The 18909-nt window shown below is 47.7% G+C and overlaps 1 protein-coding gene across 1 annotated transcript in view; it reads right to left on the minus strand.

The window, feature by feature from the left end:
* CIMIP2C (ciliary microtubule inner protein 2C) overlaps positions 1–18909 on the minus strand; it is a 119342-nt gene that overhangs the window by 16302 nt on the left and 84131 nt on the right. The window contains exon 3 of the mRNA XM_085613147.1: positions 11500–11612. Coding sequence (XP_085469273.1) covers positions 11500–11612 — 113 coding nt within the window. The remainder of the gene's footprint in view (positions 1–11499; positions 11613–18909) is intronic.

The raw sequence follows: 18909 nt of genomic DNA on the forward strand, positions 1-18909 counted from the left end.
GTTGGTTTGCATTTATGTCTGGTCCATTCATGTGAAACAGCAGGCCTGCCTACCCACGCAGACTGTCCAATGATGTCCTCTCATGGGGAACCCAATGGGTCTTCTGATTCCAAGCCCATACCTGCAGCAGTGGGCAGGCATGTGGCAGCAGAGCGCCTAGAGATGGAAACGGCATAAAGTAAGAGCAGCTCTCTCTTCCACACCGTCAAGCATATCCATGCAAAAGACTGTGCTCGGAAGCATCCCAGATGCAACCCTTCAGAGGGAGAAGCTGCAAAGCACAGCCTGATTTAGAGTTCTTTATAATGGAAAATTGTCCAAATTCTGGAGGTAGGTGCTAAATCCGCAGGGGGTCCTACATTGCTGAACTTTCACTACAATCCCTTGGGGAGAGCAGAAGCGGCCATGGGATCCCCTCGGCCCTGACATTTTTAGAGAAAGCCTAACACACTGTGACACAAAGTGCTACCTAAAAAGGAAGCACTGCTTTCCTGGAAAATACAGCGGTGGCTCAATGCAGCCCTCTCTGTCGCCTTTGCTGTTGCAAAGCAGTATTGACGAATATCTCTGTGTAAGGCTAAAAGCTCCCAGGACAATACAATTAAAGATAGCTAGACACACACAGGTCTGGAATAAAATAATACTGCAGCAACTGCAGACAGAAGCTGCATGGATAAAGAGTGCATTGATCCGGCAGGGCACTGGAGCGCTGCGCAGGGCTCTGGGGGGCGCGCGCAGACAGCATGTAATCAAACACCTCATTAAATTCTCTGTCCAGGTTTTCTGCTCGGGGAGCGAAAGGTCACACAGCGCAGTTCTGCATTAAAGTTGACAGGCAGCCCTGGGTATATTAACAGATCTTCACGGAATACCTAGGGCAGATAAATGGTGACGTCATTGGAGGGGGAGCATCTGAAATGGCTGTCTTGTAAAGAGGATCAGGTCTCACAGGTGTGGTGTCAGGCCTTAGGCCCGCATGATGTGAAATAAAGGACATAGACACTGGGGCATGGTACAGTAACTGGCCACGAGCACGTGCACCCGGGCCCTTTTATTGGTGGGGCCACATCACTCGTGACACCCTTGATGGATGGGTGTGTGGGTGTAGTGTGTCCAGCCCTCAGGGGAGTGGCTGGGAGTACAGCTTCCAGTGGGACACTAGAACGTGTCCCGCAGGAAACCCTACATTCCTCCACAACTTTATTGAAGAACAAACAAAATGTTAGTCCAACCTGTGGGGACAAAACAAACGGCTAACTAAATACCACAGGGTCCATCAGTCTTCTATGTCAGGTGGCAGGATGACGTCAGACATGAGCTGGTGACTTTGCTTGCAGCAGGATCTTCTCCGTGAGCACCCGTAGTTTAACCTGAGGGGTTCAGGACACGACCGCTGGCTTGGAGACGTCCGCTGCATACAGTCAGTTCACTGATGATGACACGTCTTGCGGTCTTGCATGGCTCCCACCTTGCTGACGTCGGTGATGGTCTGTGGTGAGTTCTAACGGTTCTTTATAGTGGGTTGCATCATGTACATGGATGAATTCCCAGGTGAGAGTTCACAGAAGTGTTGCTTGATCAATTGCTTCTGTTGAACCGCTTGGCTGTAACCGACAACTTGTGGGTGGGGCAATGTCTCTTCTCGCACTCCAGCCTGGGGAGGCCTGTTGTCGGGGTTGCTGTGGGACTGCAGGAGGGCTGCGCTGGGGCCGCTTGTGTGCTGACTGGGGGCAGCTGCAGGACCGCCGAGGAGCCGTTACATAGTCGCAGGCACAACCCTCACGGGTGGGTGGGTCTTGGCTAAGACTTGCTCTCGCTGCTGCGTTTCCGGTGTAGGCCAGGTTTACAGGTAGCTTCTGATTTCTTTAGTTGGCTGATGTGGCAACGGTGTAGGACTCAAGTCCATCGGTACTCTGGTAGAGGTGTTTGATGCGTGTGTTGATGGCTGGCGTGATGGCGGTTTCCAGCCAAATGATGAGTCGGAATGACAGGTGATGGTGAGTTGGATGTCAGGAGGAATTTGGCAGCCATGTGTCTCCGCCTTGCTGAGGTTGAGTGCCTGTGGCGGCTTGACACGTAGAGTGTGTGGATCCTCTCTTGCCTGGCTTGGGGCCACTGCCGACTCCATCTTGAGGCGGTGTGAGGACGGACACTCAGTGCTGATCTTCACCCGTGGCATCTGCGGACAGGAGCAGGGATGCCACTTGAATTAGACTGCCGACGCTTGGGGATGGACGGTTGCCTGTGGAAGCGTAGGGATGAGACGCAGTTTGCGCTTGCTGCGGCTTATGTTCGGTTCACCCGTGGTGCTGTATCCAGGGACGTCGGTCCGCCTTGATGGCTGTCTGGTGTATCAGGGTGTGCTCTTGGCTTGCTGGGCGAGTCCTTGGTCTTCTCCCTTTGTTGGTCTGTTCAGCACCCCTGTGTTCATCCGGTTTCCGAGGTGACAGGGCTGTCACTCTCTTCTTTCTTCGAGGGCATTGCGCTTGGACCTCGAGGCAGCGCTGTCATGGCGCCAGCTTCTGCCTTTGCTCTGGCGCGCTCCTTGCTTGCTGGCCGACGTGATGTCCGATCGCGTGTCGCTGGTTGTTGGAGCGCATGTAGCTGTGGCGGCTTTCCACGTGGGGTGTGCGACTCCTCTCTTGCCTGTCTTGGGTCGCGGCTGACTCTGTCTTGAGGCAGTGTGAGGGAGGGCACTGTGTGTGGTCTTCGGCCCACTGCGGGGCTTCGCTGGGGCGGTGGAGATGTGGGTGCTCTCCTACCTGCGTTCAGCAGTGCTTCCTTGTGGAGATGTCACTCTCTCAGGCGCTTGCCCATGCTGCCAGGTTCACTGGCGCAGCCTTCTGCGCGCCTCTGACTTTGCGTGCTCTTTCTTGTTCCTGGACGCTCTCTTCTGGCACTTGGGGTGTCTGTGGTGTGGCTTGCGGTTGTGCCTGTTCACCAGTAGGAGCGGGTGATGCAACCTCTTCACCGGCGGTGGCGTTGGGCAGCCACGTGTGGTGCGTGTGCTGCACCAGTCTTTCTTGCGCTGTTGCTGGGGGCAGTTCCCTGGAGACGTTGCTGTCTTAGCTGGTCGTCCACTTCTTGCTAGTGGGGGTTGTCTTTGGCGTTGTTGCTTGAGCTTGGACTGCGCTTGCCTGGGCTGGAGAAGCTTTTCTGGTGGCCCTTGGTGATGTTCCATAGTCTTTTCTCCTTTGAAAGTCTAGGCAGCCCGTTGGGGTTGCGCACCATGCACCCTGTCCATCTTTGTGTGCGTCATTTGGGGTTCGGCGTCTTACTGGGCTTTGCTGTCCTTTGCTTCCTGGCACGTTCCTGTGCTGGGGTAGTCCTGGGCCCTTGGCATCTCTTTGCTAGGTGTGGGCTTCTCGTGCGTGCATTCATTTGGCACATTGGGCTTGCTGCATAGGGACAGAGACACTGTAGACCTCTCATGTGCCCTTCTCTTGCAGGGCAGCTGGGTGCAGTCAGTTCTGGTACTGGCTGTGTTTTGCAGCCTCAGTTTCCATTGAGAGAGGGCGGTGCAGAGCTGTAGATGTCCCTGTTTTCACCTGTTAGTAGAGGTGGGGTTGTATGCTCTCTTCTGTTGGCGCGCATACTTTCCTCGCCCTGGGCGTTGCGTGCTCAGGCTGTGCTGCTGTGGGCCTTTGGTCATGCCGTTCTTACTGGTCTTTACTTGGTGGTGCGGGTTTGGGCTTCTTGCAAACTCTCTGCGGGGTTAACAGTCTCTCTCTTGTGCTCCTTGTAGCCCCGGGACTCATGCGGCTGACCTCATTACACAGCTTCTGCTGTAGCTCGTGGGAGGTACTATAGTAGGGGCCACCAGGTGGAGCTGTGGTCGCGGTGGTTGCTGACACTGCAGGACTCTGTACACTGCAGTGTGGGGTTATAGTGTGGGGTCTTCAGTGTGCTTAACTGTTCCCGTTTGGTTTCTTTATTCTGTGTGCAATGTTGTGTCACTTCATGCACTGACTTACTGCTCAGGCACTTGGCAGCTTTTTTTTGGTTTTACTGGGGGCCTGGTTTGCTTTGACTGGATTGTGGCTGCAACAATCTCCTAGATTTGGCCCAGCTATGCTTTTGAGAGCTGGATGTTTCTTCCCTCAGTAACAACCGGCCGGGCTCTCATGTGCTTGCTTTATTGTGTGGAGTACTACTGATGGCCACTAGGTAGCGGTGCAGCGCTTCTGCTTTGCCGGTGTCGGCAGTACTCATTTTATCTGCGGGCCGTACTGCTCTTTCTCGCAATGTGGGGATGTTGGCCTTGCTGCTGCCTGTACTCGGAGTGTTCATCACAGTTCATTGCAGCCGTTTCTCTCCTTTGGACACGAGCCGCACAGGGTTGAAGATGCAGGCAGGAGCTCTTTCCGGTGTAGCTCACTTCACTGGCTACTGGGCTGCCACGCTTCTCCCCCTCCATTGCTGACATCGGAGCCATGCTGCGGCGACCCCTGGTGTTGGGTCCATCCTTCTGCCGGTCAACGGCCCACACGCCCACCTTTGTACTGCCCTGATTATATGATGAAGGTAAGGGGGGGCACTGTAGAGCAGCGCTGGGCAGCTCGCTTTCTCTCTCCTGTTCGCTCGGCGTTGTCGGGGTATCTTCAGTGCAGCGTGCTGACAGTGAAGGAGACGCAGCTTACTGCCAGGATTCCACCGCAACATAGATCACACCAGCGCAGGCTTCCTGCCAGTCGATTGCAGCCTCTGCTTTCTCCCTCACTGGTTGGGTGTGCACTTAGCTGGCAGGGGATTGCCTTCTCGCTCCTGCACGAACTGCTTGCTCAGGGCGCTGCTTCGGGCCAATGCAGTTGTCCGGTTCCTGGGCGTTCGCCGGTGTCTTGAAGACAGAGCGGGAGCACGGGGACACTCGCCACCCTCCTTTCGGTGCCAGCCGCCCTCCTTTGTCACGGGCTGTGCTTGCGCATGCTGTGGGGTAACTGCAGTCAGTGGCTGGAGGGCTGCTCAGCGGGGTCGTCGCAACGCCTCCCTGTTTGTGCTGCAGACACGCGGACGGCCAGCGGCGGATCAATGCCTAACTTAGGGGTGGAATGACCACTCTTGGGCGCTGCACAATGCGGAGTGCAGGGCTCTTAGCTTGCGACGGTGAATGCCGGAGTGTGGCGGCGGCCGCACCGCGGGAATGGTGGGGAGACTCACGCTTCTCGTGGCATTCTGATGGCCTCTCGGGGGCGCTCGTCCACTCCTCCACTGTTCGGGGTCGAGCCACTGTGAGTGGGAGACAGCCACTCTCCGTGCCTTCCTTCTGAAAGACAGATGGCCGCGTGCTGAGCTCGTCCCTCACCACAGCCACGAGCGTCGGACCCTTTCCTCCTCACGAGGGACAAGGAGCCTTCATGCAGCAGGCACGCGGGGTTAGCTACCTGCCTCGTCGCCAATGTGGTGTCGGGCCTTAGGCCCGCATGACCTGAAATAAAGGACACAGACACTGGGGCATGGTACAGTAACTGGCCACGAGCACGTGCACCCGGCCCTTTTATTGGCGGGGCCACGTCACTCGTGACACCCGTGATGGATGGGTGTGTGGGTGTAGTGTGTCCAGCCCTCAGGCGAGTGGCTGGGAGTACAGCTTCCTGTGGGACACTAGAACGTGTCCCGCAGGACACTACAACAGGCCTGGCAGCTGGTCCTCTTTCAGACAAGAGGCTGCCTCGAGCAGTGTTGAGACAAGGGGCGCCATGTTGGAGTGCTTCATATGTACAGCCCCGGTGCAGATATTGATTCCTTCTGCTGTGCGGCGCACCGCTAGGCCAGATAATATTCTCTATTATCACTTACCAGTGCCAGAAAAGGTGTCGCTGATGTTGTGGCAGTAAAGGCTTGTCCCTAGAAATGATGTTCTGCTTTACATATTGAAAAAATCGCTCCAACATTCTACAGATAGGGCGCGCTTTTCCTGTTTGCGCCAAGGCATACCTTTAAATGCACAGCACAAACAGGGAAAGTTTGCCCTATTATGAAAAAAGAGCTGCCTTGAGGGCAGCCGTGAACTGGTGCTGCCCTGGGGGTAGCACATTTAAGTGAAACACGGAGCGGCTGCTTCAAAGCCACTCCGTGTTTCACTGTGCAGGCGGCAACCCGGCTGCACTTTTAAAAGGAAACAGAGATCCCTTGCAGGTGGGGTGCAGTGAGTGACTTCACCCACCCACAAAGGGATGTCTGAGGGGTCCATAGGACGCTCTTGACCCCCTCAAGAGGGCTGCCATCAAGGGGTGCATTGGCAGTGTGCCACCTTTTTGTGGTACTCTTTCAGTGCGCCTCCTGACAGCTTCTTTGCCTTTGCACCCGTGTCCATAATACGACGCAGGCGCAGAGGTAGATTCCTTCATTTGCATAGGGCCACAACCTATGGAAATGAGTGAACGTTCTTTTGAGATGGTGCTAGCACTACATGTGCGCCTGCTCTATCAGTATTACAGAAGAGGGCACACCGCCGTCTGTGGCGCCTTCTGTGATTCCAGAGTGCCCCGGGGGCGCACAGAGCAGGCACAAATGCCTGTTGCGCCCCGGGTCACTTTCTATAATACGCTCCCTGGTTTTCAAGAATTTCGTTTTTGATATGAAGACCTGATGTCTGGATCCACTCTGTTGCGGTATGCATGCTAGCAAATTACCATGTACCAGATCGTGCCCTTATTCTTTGAGGGATTTCATATTGTCTCGGTGCACACTTCTCTTCTACCTGGGAAAACAAGGTGGACTTTAGGGCAGTGAAGTGGGTGCTGGGGGAAGGTCGATGCATTTAAAAAAAAAACCAAAAATAAATAAATAAAATGTATAAACTAATGTCCGGATAACTGGACAGCGAAACCATTCCTTGCAACAGTCCTATTGCTATGATAAGGTATTTTTCTGGCATATGAAATCATGATAGTGGGTTAGAAGACAAAACACACTTTACGCCTGATACTGTTACAAACTACATGGATCCCCAGAGCAGAACCCTAACTCTCCAGTCAACTGTTCCGCGGATCAGCAGGACCCAGCATTTAGAATTCACAGTTCTGGAGACCCGTTTAAGCAAGGCTATTCTGGCTGCTTTTGTGGAATTTTATTTTGTGTGGAGTCCACCTTTTATTGTTCAAGTCCTGTGATATTCAATGATGACAGGGCCCATGAAATGTGTGCAAAAGTCTAATAATAATCATAACCTCATATACCAATGTACCTGGCTGAATATCTTGTGACACAGGGCTTGCGCAAGGACACCTCTTGTGACATGCATTATCTTGTTAACCCGGCAACAGCCATCCTTAGCATTCTTAGCAATGACCATATATAGGTAGGACAAGTGTCTGCATTTGACTAAATAGGTATTGTGCAAGTACTTAGTAACGGTGATGGACGAGCTTCGTATGCGTGCAGACAGGGGTCACGCGGTGGTTTTAACCCTGCTTGACCTGTCTGCCGCATTCGACACGGTCAACCACGCCACTCTTATGAAGAGACTTAAAGAGGTAGGAATAGCAGGTACGGCTTTGAGCTGGTTCCACTCCATTCTTTCTAATAAGTAACAGGCAGTGGCGCTCCCCCCTATCAGTCGGTTTTTACTGACATTTTGCATGGCGTTCCGCAGGGCTCTGCACTCAGCCCTATTCTTTTCAACGTTTATATGAAACCTCTAATTACTGTTATAAGGTCACACAATATTAACATTGTAAATTATGCGGACAATACTCAACTGATTATCTCCTTAGAGAGAGAACAGTCCACATCGCTGGAAGTGTTTCATGAGTGTCTTCGAGATACTGCTCAATGGCTGAAGGAAACTTCGCTTCAGTTTAACTCTGAGAAAACTGAGATTCTCTATTATCCAGTGGGGAAGAACCCCACAGGGCTTCCCGTGAATTTCTGGCCATTAGCATCAGCCAGTCCAGGGTTGCCCGATGAGAAGGTCCGCAATTTGGGCGCTATGTTCAACAGTAAACTGACTCTTGAAGCACAGGTAAAAAAAACGGTGGGGAGCTGTTTTGCCATTATTAGAGCCCTGCGTAAAATTTGCGTGGTATGTTCCGGGCCGGAGCCTTCGCTCTTCTACTGCGCGTCTGGTAAAGGTGCCTAGGTACAAAAAAATAAAATTAGGAGGTAGTGCTTTTGGCACTGCAGCCGCACGACTGTGGAACAGGCTCCCTCTGGAGCGGAGACAAATGGGGGACCTCCTCCTTTTCAGGAAGAGATTAAAAACTTGGGGCCACATGCATCAACGAGAAAACTGCTCGCAAACGGGCAGATTGGCAGAATCTGCCCCTTTGCGACCGGTATTTTTGCATTTGGGATGCATCATCCCAAATGCAAAAATCGCTATTTAAGGAATCTCTAAATAGCGATTCCTTAAATTGCGATTGCATTTAAGGAATCCCAAATTGAGATTCCTTAAATGCAATGCATGAAAGTTTAAAAATTAGCGATTTCGCTAATAGGGGGAGCAAATTACCATGAAGTTGAACTTCATGGTAATTTGCAAAAAACTTTGAAAAATGCACTAAAGTGCATTTTTCAAAGTTCCATTTTACACACACACATGCCCTTGGGGCATGTGTGTGTGCAAGATGTATTCATATGTAGATTTCAGGGGTGCAACAGGGTGTCTTTTTGACGCCCTGGCACCCTTGAAATAGCATGAGCAATTTGCGATTCTCTAATTGAGATTAGCAAATTGAGAAAGTCCTCCCATTCATTCCTATGGGCCTCTAGGCCCATAGGAATCAATGGGGAGGTATTCCTTAATTGCGACTCGCAATTTGCGAGTAGTAATTAAGGAATGTTTATAAATCGCTATTTTGTAAGCGATTTCTACATGCATAGCCTTTTGCTATTCCTTATTAGCGAATCCTTATTTTTCGCTATTAAGGAATCGCAAATGGCATTGTTGATGCATGTGCCAGTTGGCTCTTTCCTAGCTCCTAACTGATCATTTTGCGGCTCCCGGAACACAAGTCTGATTGTTACACTGTTGGTTCAGCGCCAGGATGCCTGCCAGGTGATAGAGCGCTTTATAAATATCGTAAATAAATAAATAAATACTATCTACTGACGCACAGGCAGCTGGTATCTGGAAATCACATGCCGCCATATTGTATCACGCCTGTGGCATGTATCACATCTTTCCTCTGCTTAGTTATATGCCTAATGCTTGTGTAATTTTGTCCTGTCTGGTGAACAACACACAAAGTATTTGTTCATGACAATGAAGAAATCACCGCGTTACTGTATTCTGATTGGATGTGTGTTTAACCCGCCTTTTGTGGTTTTCTGGCATAAAAGACCCGGTGAAATTCTGCACTTTGGACATCTTGCTATTTTCGCTTGGGCCTCCGTGATCATGTATAAATGGCTGTCTATGAAATGTGACAAGTTGTCTGTGTTTCTTTTTTTTAGCTTCCACATTTCCCATATGCCAGACACAACATCTAGAACAAAACACTGATGGATACGGGACTGTGCCAGAAGAATTAGGAACACCGCGTCATCATTGATTATCAGAGGAAGGGATGTGGTATCCTGTTTTATTTTATATGGAGTCCATCTTATATTGTTCACGTCCTGTGAAATTCAATGATGGCAGAGCACGCGAAATGTGCTCAAAAGTCTATAATAATAATAATAACCTCAGATACTAACGTACCGGGCAAAATATCTTATAACACAGGGCTTGCGCTAAGCCACCTCTTGTGACATTCATTTGAACTCCTGGGCTTTAATAACTCCCTTAAGGCCATTATTTTAAACTGCCACACATTAAATAGTTGAGCGATGTTAGTGGGGCTGGGGTGTGGCAGGTATCACTATTGTGGCATTCCAGTTATCGGTGCAACTTCCTCGTCTCCCATAGCATAGACATCAAAATTGAATCTTATTTATAAAGTGTTTTCAGACTATCTTTCAAAGTGGCTCAGATGTTTAAATTATTTTGTACTCATTTCTAAGAGCTTTTCTATAGCGCAGACAAGGTCCTTCCAGCTATCAGATTTTTAAATATATTCCACAGCTGTCAAGCCGCCTGCTCTTTAATTCTATTCACCCGCCTAACAGACAAAATGCATCTCTGGACTTTAATGGAGTCACCCGCTTTTCAAACTTACATCACCTTCCAAACCCTGGACCTCAGTAGTGTATCTGGATACCTTTGCTCATCAAACTCGTGTCCCCAAAAGCGACAGGTCTGTGTGTCACCAAAAGTGACAGCTGGTGCACAAAAAGTATGACCACGGCTGGGGATTCCTCTGTGACGGTGCAGCGGGGGTTGGAACCCCCAAGGGCTGTAAACACTTTTTTTTTTATTTTTTTTTTATTTATTTATTATTATTTTTCGTGGGGGTGGGGAGGGGATTTGAGGCCGGCCTGCACATTCACAGCTCAGCATGCCCAAGTACCATCTATCACAACACAGACCTCACAGTTTTAAAACATGCCCATGAAGACACTTTTGCACACACCCATGGGAACACATTTTATTTTCCTTACATGACCCTGCAAACCTAACACCGACTTCAAACCCTGCTCACACTCTGACACAAACCCTGTGCCACCCCCCCCCCCCCCCAGCTCAGCTCCTGGTAGGGCTGCCACACATTCATCATGTCCCCAAACGTTTTGTGCACCAGCTGTCACTTTTGGTGACACACAGACCTGTCACTTTTGGGGACACGAATTTGATGAGCAAAGTTATGCAGATACACTACTGACCTCAAAGGGATAACAGTCAAACATCTGACTTCACCCGCATTTTTGAGGCAAGATACAGACCGGTGTAATATGCAGATCATTGAACATAGAGCAGATATACAAATAAATAAAAAACACTCTTTATGCGAAAAGCATGAATGATGAGGGAGAGGTAGAGTGTTGGTGCAGTAGTTCAGAAACAGAAAACAAGAGAAGAGTGGCCCGAGTCCTACTTGTTGGCCTGCTCCTACACGTAATAGAATCAATGTGTGAACCTAGAGGAAGTAAGGTGCCTTGGGTCCCAGTCGGGTGATCACGAAAAGGCACAGCCTAGGAATGGGTAGACAGTATGGTGTAGGGCCGCCCACCGTACTCATAGAAGCGGGGCATTAAAGATGTTGGGAGAGGTAATATACCACTATAAGTAGAGCAGACTTTGAATGTTCATCCAATGTCATTATTCGGCTATCAATCAATCAGGGGTTTGTATAGCGCAGCTACTCACCCATGAAGGTCTAAAGGCTCTATGATTCTCATGGTATCACTCCTTCAGTACTTGTTACCCAGAACCTCCGCACCACTATACACCAGATTATTAATCAGAGTAAAATCAGACATGTGATGTAAATTTAAGGATAAATGATGGAGACACTGCCCAGAGACTCTCAGTGCCTTAGAAGGGTGGGTTTAAGCAAGTCTACCAAATTAGTTGATTTGTGAAATGTTTGAGTGAGTATATAAGAATCAGTGACCAAATATTTTTTCAAATGGGGGGTAAACTCACAGAGAAATCTCACTAGGTGCAGCGATACTCACAGTTGTTGTGGGAGCGGATACCCCTCCCGATTCTTCACAGGTAGCACAAAGTATGGAACATGGGGCACGGTACCGGTCTTGTCTCGGTAATACTCGCGGTGTTTTTGAGTGAGCTGCAACAGAAGCAGAGTTGAAACGCGTCAATCGTATAAGGACCTGTGGTGCTGAGATAGACAAGCCGAGCAACATTGAGGACCTCCACCCTTAATGCTGGTTCAATATATTTGACAACAATTCTTTAATATTGGTGGATAAATTAAGTAATTAGCTTCTATTCATTATTTCTCAAAAACAAGGTAATGGGAAAGCCCTGTGTCACTGTTAATCCAATGTTTTTGTTTCATGGTCTCAAATTCTTTCTGAGCAGACCTGTCCACATCAGGGTATAGGTCGACCCCGAAGATGGAAATCCGGGTACGAGTCTCGGCAGGGACGCTCAACATCCGGTGATTCTGGGCAAATTACTTAATCTCCCTGTGCCTAACAAAACAAAACAAAAAATGAACGTGTGCGTCTGTAACGCAACTGGTGCTAATGTAAAGCTGGTTCAGGACAGCACATGCAGACAGGGAGGGGTCTTTCTTATTTTAATAGCCAGCTGGGCCCAAAACAAAGGCCTGATTTAAAAGGCCTTTAACCCCCTTTTGTTCAACTTTTATCCTGGCTGGGAGCTATCTGGAGCCTAACACCTAGACACCAATTCAATGTATGGAAACAAAGGCAAACAAGTGGTTATCATTTCACAAATACTTAAGCGAAGCTATTAGAGGCAGGTTTTTAATTTTGTTTAACTCTTTATGTACGAAGTGTGCTTGCACTGTAAAAATGCAAGATGTATCTGTCTGTATGAGTAATTACACAAATATTGATTCAACTTACACCTACTATACGTATATATGTAATTCTTTTGTGGCACTGCTCATTCCAGTGAAGAGTGTCAGAGGGCTCTACATCACACACATGGACACAATTAATCATACAAGTGTGTAAATCAATGTACATTAAATGATACATAAGACAATGAGGGTTATAAGGTGTTGGAATCATATATTCCATATTGTTAGACATTCTAAGTTAAGAGTGAATGTTCGGGAGAAACACAAAGTCAGTATATTAAATGAAACGCAGTGATTGCTGTGGTCTGTACTAAGAAGACTATATTACTTCCCAAAGAAACCATTCTTTGCAATCTAAGAATAACAGTGAATTGAGAAAATAAAAACAATAAGGATCTAAACCCATGACATACAGTTTGCATGCAGCTCCTTGATGCCGGTAACTAGATCACTGTGCTATATTAGAATGATTGCAACGTATGAAATGGGAGTATAAAAACATGATCTAAATTTAAAAACAGTAGCCCACTTACCTATCTAAATAAAAAATAAATCTGTGATCTGCATATTACACAATGTGCATTGCAGCAGGAGCATTAACCCTCTATGCTACTTTGAGTCAAAACTTTGACTGGACAAAACATAGAACTCTCTCAGAACTGTGTTTACCACTATAATTATCTTCTATTATAATTCCGTCAAAATGGAGGGCACACAAGGATCTCTGCAGCAGGTGACCAATTAATTAAGCTAGTACATATTTACTGTCACATATGTCCTTGTTGGCAATTTCTTTACTGCAGATTTTTTTTTTTTTATGTACAACTGTCACTCTGCTTTTCAAGCTCTGTCCGTCGTGACTCCGCCCCCTTTCCTCTGCCACACCTTGCCCGCCAATGTATTGGTCTCAGAGCATGTTTCCTCTAATTTCAGCACTGCACAGCAGCCCCTGACAGACTGCTAGATTGCAGACCAACCTGTCCCTTCAAAGACAGTCCCTGGTAGGGTGGTCAGGGACAAGTCGCTTGTACATTAGATTCCAGCAGCCAATCAAAATGGCTAATCAAAGACACGAGTTCTAATTGCTTGAACAGAACAGCCAGTAAGGTCTTCTCAACAACTACCTGTTTCTGCTGATAAACTGTTCACTTTAGCCATGGATAGGCCACCTCCCTAACCCATACTATGACGCAATGGAAATTCAGGCAGAATTTTTAGGCCGAGCCTAGCAGCAGCGCACATGCGCTGTTTGCTCTGCAAGACATGCTGTATTACGGTATGCACTAGAAGCCACGCCCACTTTCCGCCCATATTTTTAATTGGTTTGTGCCAGTATCCTTTGTAAACACTGGCTTCCGATTCATTATGAGGCTTGTTAGTCCCTCCTTGGTACCGCCTTGTCTCCATTTGTTACCACCCACAAGGACTGGACCAGTTAATGGAGATATTACATGCTCTGCTTAATAAGTTGGTGAGCACTATTTTCCTTAATACTCTTCCCCTATTCCGCACACGACATTGCAGCACGCCCCATGCTTACTAATGTATTTATTTAAATTAATACGCAGTCCGCTTAAACTATAGGGGCCGCACTTATTCAATTATTTTATTTACGGCGCGGTCTGCTTTCAGTTTAGTGGCCGCGCTTATTTAGTTATTTATTTTACAGGCAGCCGTTTTCACATTAGCGGCCGCACTTATTTATTTTATTAAATAATAGCGCAGGCCACTTTCAATTCAGCGGCCGCGCGGAACGTTTCTTAATTATTTTATTTTTACTTTGTGTGAAAGCGCACCTTATGTGCTGTCACTTTAATATTGTCCGTGGCTCTTTGTTTAGACGCTGCTCACTGTAACCTGAATACTGTGAGCAGCTTCTAAGTAAATGGGCGCGGCCAACATTAAAGTGTTCTTGCATTTGCAAGAGTTTGAGCTATTGCCATTCAAAATAGCAATACCTTTCATATATGTGTTGGGTTTAAAACACTTAAGTAAAAGGCATTGTCATTTACAATGCCAATCGCTTAAACGCTCGAAAATGTGTGACCAATTGCATTGAAAATGCTTTTTAGGTCTCGCCTGGTGTGGGCTGCGCACATGCGCAGTCTCGCTGGCGAGATTTAATGATTTGGGGTATTTTCTGTAAAGGGCATTAAGCCCCGCCCCTCTTTTCCATTGGCCGGCGTCACCGTTTATGCTAAACGGTGGCCAGGCATTGGAAAAGGGGTGTTGGTGACGTTTTCGTTCGGCTTTCTGAGCCCTCCCATTTGGACGGGCTCGTCTGCCTTCCTTCTGCCGTGAAAGCTTTCTTATCTTTATGGGGGCATGTGTTTCAAAACACATGGCCCCATAAAGACAAGAAAGCTTTCACGACGGACGAAAGTGAAAGCGGACTGTGCTTGTTGTAAGCTGTTGTACATACATTAAGGTTTGTGTGTGTGTTCGTGTGCTTGTAGGGAAGTCTTTTTTCTGTGTCGTAGTGAGGTTAAATGGGTCTCTATCTTTGCGGTGTGTTTTAAGACTTTTCTGTCTAACGTTCCCTAGCCTCATAGTAGGGTCTAGTCTTGCTGAACAGATCTGAGTGTGTGCGTTACGTCGTGCTGTCCCACAGCTGCATTGGTGTGTGATGGGTGGGATCCAGTCCCGGGGGACAGGGGGCTAAACTCTAGCTTCCCAGGGTATAGCCATATGAAAGACATCCCTTCCTACCGCTGGCTCTGTTTTCACTTCACCTGGAACGCGTGGAGCTGCACGGTTCCCGAACGGTATCTCTTCTACAATCTCCCGTGCTCTTTGTTTGGGAAAGGAGCCGGTGCTGGGGAAACCGTAGACTTTAAGGTCGGCCGACCCCCCCATCTGACTCATTTGTAGTGCCAGGGGTAGGGGAGAGAAAGTAGAAAAGTGCTCCATTTAAAGTGCAGGCTGCGCCGTGACGTCACGAGCAGACGGGCAAATATGTGGAGCTGCCCATTGTGCGAGCGGGCAGATCCACGCTGGAATGCAGGGGGTGTTTTTGTTTTCTTTCGGTTCACCACTGAAGCCCGTTTGGAACACTGATTCCAGGCATGGCTGCTGGGGGGCTGCTGAGCTTTCAGTATTCTTTGTTTCAAGCCACAGTTACATGCTTATCTCTCTCAAACATATGCTGCCAAACAAAAATAACAGCCTTTTCAACGCAGAGCTCTCATTGGGAAATAGAAAGCTGCCTTTCTGTATGTCTATTACGTGTATCACTTCTCATTCCACGGCTTCCAAGCGGTCTCTTTCCACACGTCACATCTCCTGCCAGCCCAGGAGCACAGTCTCGGGAAGCGTTTGCTGTTGGTTAAAAACGTTGGGGCCGGCAGAAGGTGCCACGTGTGGCAGGGGGCACTTAGCAGCCGTGAGTGCGTTTCTAAATATTGTCAGCTGTCACATGCCACGTATAAGTAGCCCGCCGAAACCTGTGTTTTTTCTTTGCATGTTGGTACTTTGGTTTATAATAGAGAAATCGCCAAACTGAAGTGATGCAAAACAGGCTTAGATGAACTGCCTACATTTTTATTGCTGCCTACTTGCCCTATATCTTGAGTACCGTTAAAGTGACTAATAGTAACACCGGGTGGTGAGCATCACTTGCCTTGGAACACCAACGCTCTGTGTGCAGTCCCTGTGAACTCTGAGGGGTCTGCCCTTAAATATGCGTAAGAGTGGGAATGATTGCCCCATCAGAACATTGTATTTACTACAATGACGTCATCGGGCAGAGCCATAGCAAATACCTATATTGTTGCCTCTCACAGGGATGCCAATCCAGTCTCAGCGTCTTAGGGACAGGACTGAGGGTGGCACACTTGTATTCATTAAACAACTGATTACTGCCGAAAGGTTGTCCTAACAGCTTTGTCAACCAGCTACAATAGGGGCTGTGCTCATCACTTACAAGCTTATGGTATGAGTAAACCCGGACTACAAGACCCAGGTTGCATTAGGTTGTCACACTAAATCCTAGGGCTGGAAACACCATGAGTATGATGACAGTGAGTATGAAGTGTTCATGTTAGCCAATAAACACCCACACTTATTTCAGCGCCCTGAAACAACAGTGAGGGACGCATAGCACTATACAAAACCCCTAAATAAATACACCTGAGGATCCTAATTTAAATGTTTTTTATTGAGCCGCTGATACAAACAAGTGAAAAAAGGTTCAAAATCTATTAGTGTTCAATTTGATGCGAACTAGGACCACAACTCCCAGGGTGCATATGAAAGTTAAACCCAAGTGGAATTCATCATTTGGAAAAAATTCTATTAATAATGTGACAGCAGGAAAGAAAAATGCGAGTATTTTTGGGTGTCCAGCATTGGCCCCGGAGGCAGGATCTATATCACATTTTCAGAATAACCACTATGTAAATAATTCCAGATGAGAATCCATGTATGTGAATTTCTATCATATTACTATTTAAAAACCTAGCACAATCTAGCACAGCTACAACTCTCCTAGACCTCTGGACACCCCTGAGGGACTTCTGCATTTACTTTTTCTATGAGATGGTCTCAGATATACTTTAATGGGGCACGTGATGTTTTGAAGTGATGTGGATGCTCAGGCATGTGCCTGAGAGAAGCCCATCGGTATTAGAAGTCCTTGTACTTTCCTGCAATTCAGAAAGAACCCGAAGACACTGCCTTACCTTAAATACATATGCACCCTGGCGTAATCGCCATTCTGGTCCATGTTCCACTACTCCCCTACTGGGTTTGTGCTACTTAAGTACCTTCAAACATACATCACTATAGATTTTAAGGAAATGAGTACCTTCCTATAAAAGGTGCTGCTGAGTATGTGGTAGTTGAATGACATCAACAGGGAAGTTCCCATCCTCTTCTGTGAAGCAGTGGGTGCATTTAAGATCTGAGAACTGGACCATTTGGTGGTACCACATGGACGTAGTAAATTCCCTGTAGAGCAAACCTTTTCATGCTGTACTGATCCTCTTTGGCCCTCTCTTAGCCTCTGTTGATCCATTTTGCATCCTGCAGAAGTGCCTAGAGGCATGCACCTCTGCAGTGCTGTGCTCTGTAGATGGCTAGTACAATCTTCAGTATCATCACCCCTTCAGGATGTGCAGCTTTATCATGTGTTGAGGAGTCTATGCTGCCTCTGGAAAACATTGATATCCCCTCCCGGGACGTCCAAGACCTGAGAGAGAGGGTCACCAGATATACCCTAGTAAGGACGTCTCAGGTGCTATTGTGCCAAAATTCTGCAAAACTGCTGCCGGTGGAGAAACATTTCAGGACTTGGAGCTTGAAACCGCCCCTTAGCTATGCTTCCATACGTTCTACAACACCTCAAAACCCCTTATTCTGATCAATCTTTACTATGCAAACAGTGGTCTTCTCTCAGGTGCCTGAATGCCTCTTTGTTTTAGTGCTTTCGAGAAAAAGGATGTTAAATGTCTTTGCTGTCCCCGTTAACCACCATAGTCTCTGTTTGTGATACACATTTAGAGGTCAAGGCCAGATCAGCTGCCCGAACACTCTACAATAGTTGGATTCTGCCTTGCTAACGACTGCTTGACCATTTCACTGAAGACTAGATGTGCCCACCTCTAGCATGTTGCTCATATGTCCACCCATCAGGCAGCCTCGGTGTCTGTGCTTCCAGTTAACTCCAGCTTTTAAAACTACACCTTGGATGTCCTGTTGCACCATGGAACTATAGCAGATTTTAATATGTGCATCAGGGAACATTTCCAAGTGTCCATCTTACCTCTCAAACCACAAACGATGGACAACAGCTAACCCGGCTCATAGCTAGGCCGTGGAGCCCCTAAACGATCTACTCTATACCCCGGGCCGTTTCCGGCGTGGTTTGACAGTGGAGCGATCTGCAAGATATATTGCTAATACTTCTTTAAAATATACATAGAGTTGGCAATGGGCGCACCCAATGGAGTACCACTCTCTCACATCATGGAACTGGCTATTCGGAGTATCATTCCGCCTTCCAGGACGTTCTTCAGTCAAAAAGCACGAGGAACTATTTTACGTCTGAAGAGTATAGTCAATCATCTTTATCAAAATCAGTTCTTTTTCTCCCATATGCATTATTTACTTTTTTCCCCCGGCATTGGCAAAGCCAACAGGGCAAGCTTTTATGCGCAGAACAACATTTGTATATGCAAGGCTTATACACAGCATTTGTACATGCAATGCTATATAAAAGCAAGACTTCCTCAGACTGCTGTTGACTATCTTACCTATTGATTAGAGAATTGTTCCTGAAATGATAGTGCAACCAGGTGGGATACTCTTTGTGTTTGTGAATATATAGTAGGGAGGACATATCCCTCCATTCTCCTTCCAGTACGGTGGTAGACCCTCTCTACCCTTCCGGCATTTAATCCAGAGTTTATGAGTATCTTATCTAAGACCATGCACTTAATGTTTGCAGATGACGTATAAGCCCATGTATACATTCATTAACGGAATCCAGCACCAACAGTAAGATTTGTTTGAAGGTATTTCAGACGGAGATTGTTCAAATCTGCCTATAGCTTTAACAACTCCGAGTCCATGCCAC

Source organism: Triturus cristatus, chromosome 6 (assembly GCF_964204655.1).
Source record: "Triturus cristatus chromosome 6, aTriCri1.1, whole genome shotgun sequence".
Lineage (NCBI taxonomy): Eukaryota > Metazoa > Chordata > Amphibia > Caudata > Salamandridae > Triturus > Triturus cristatus.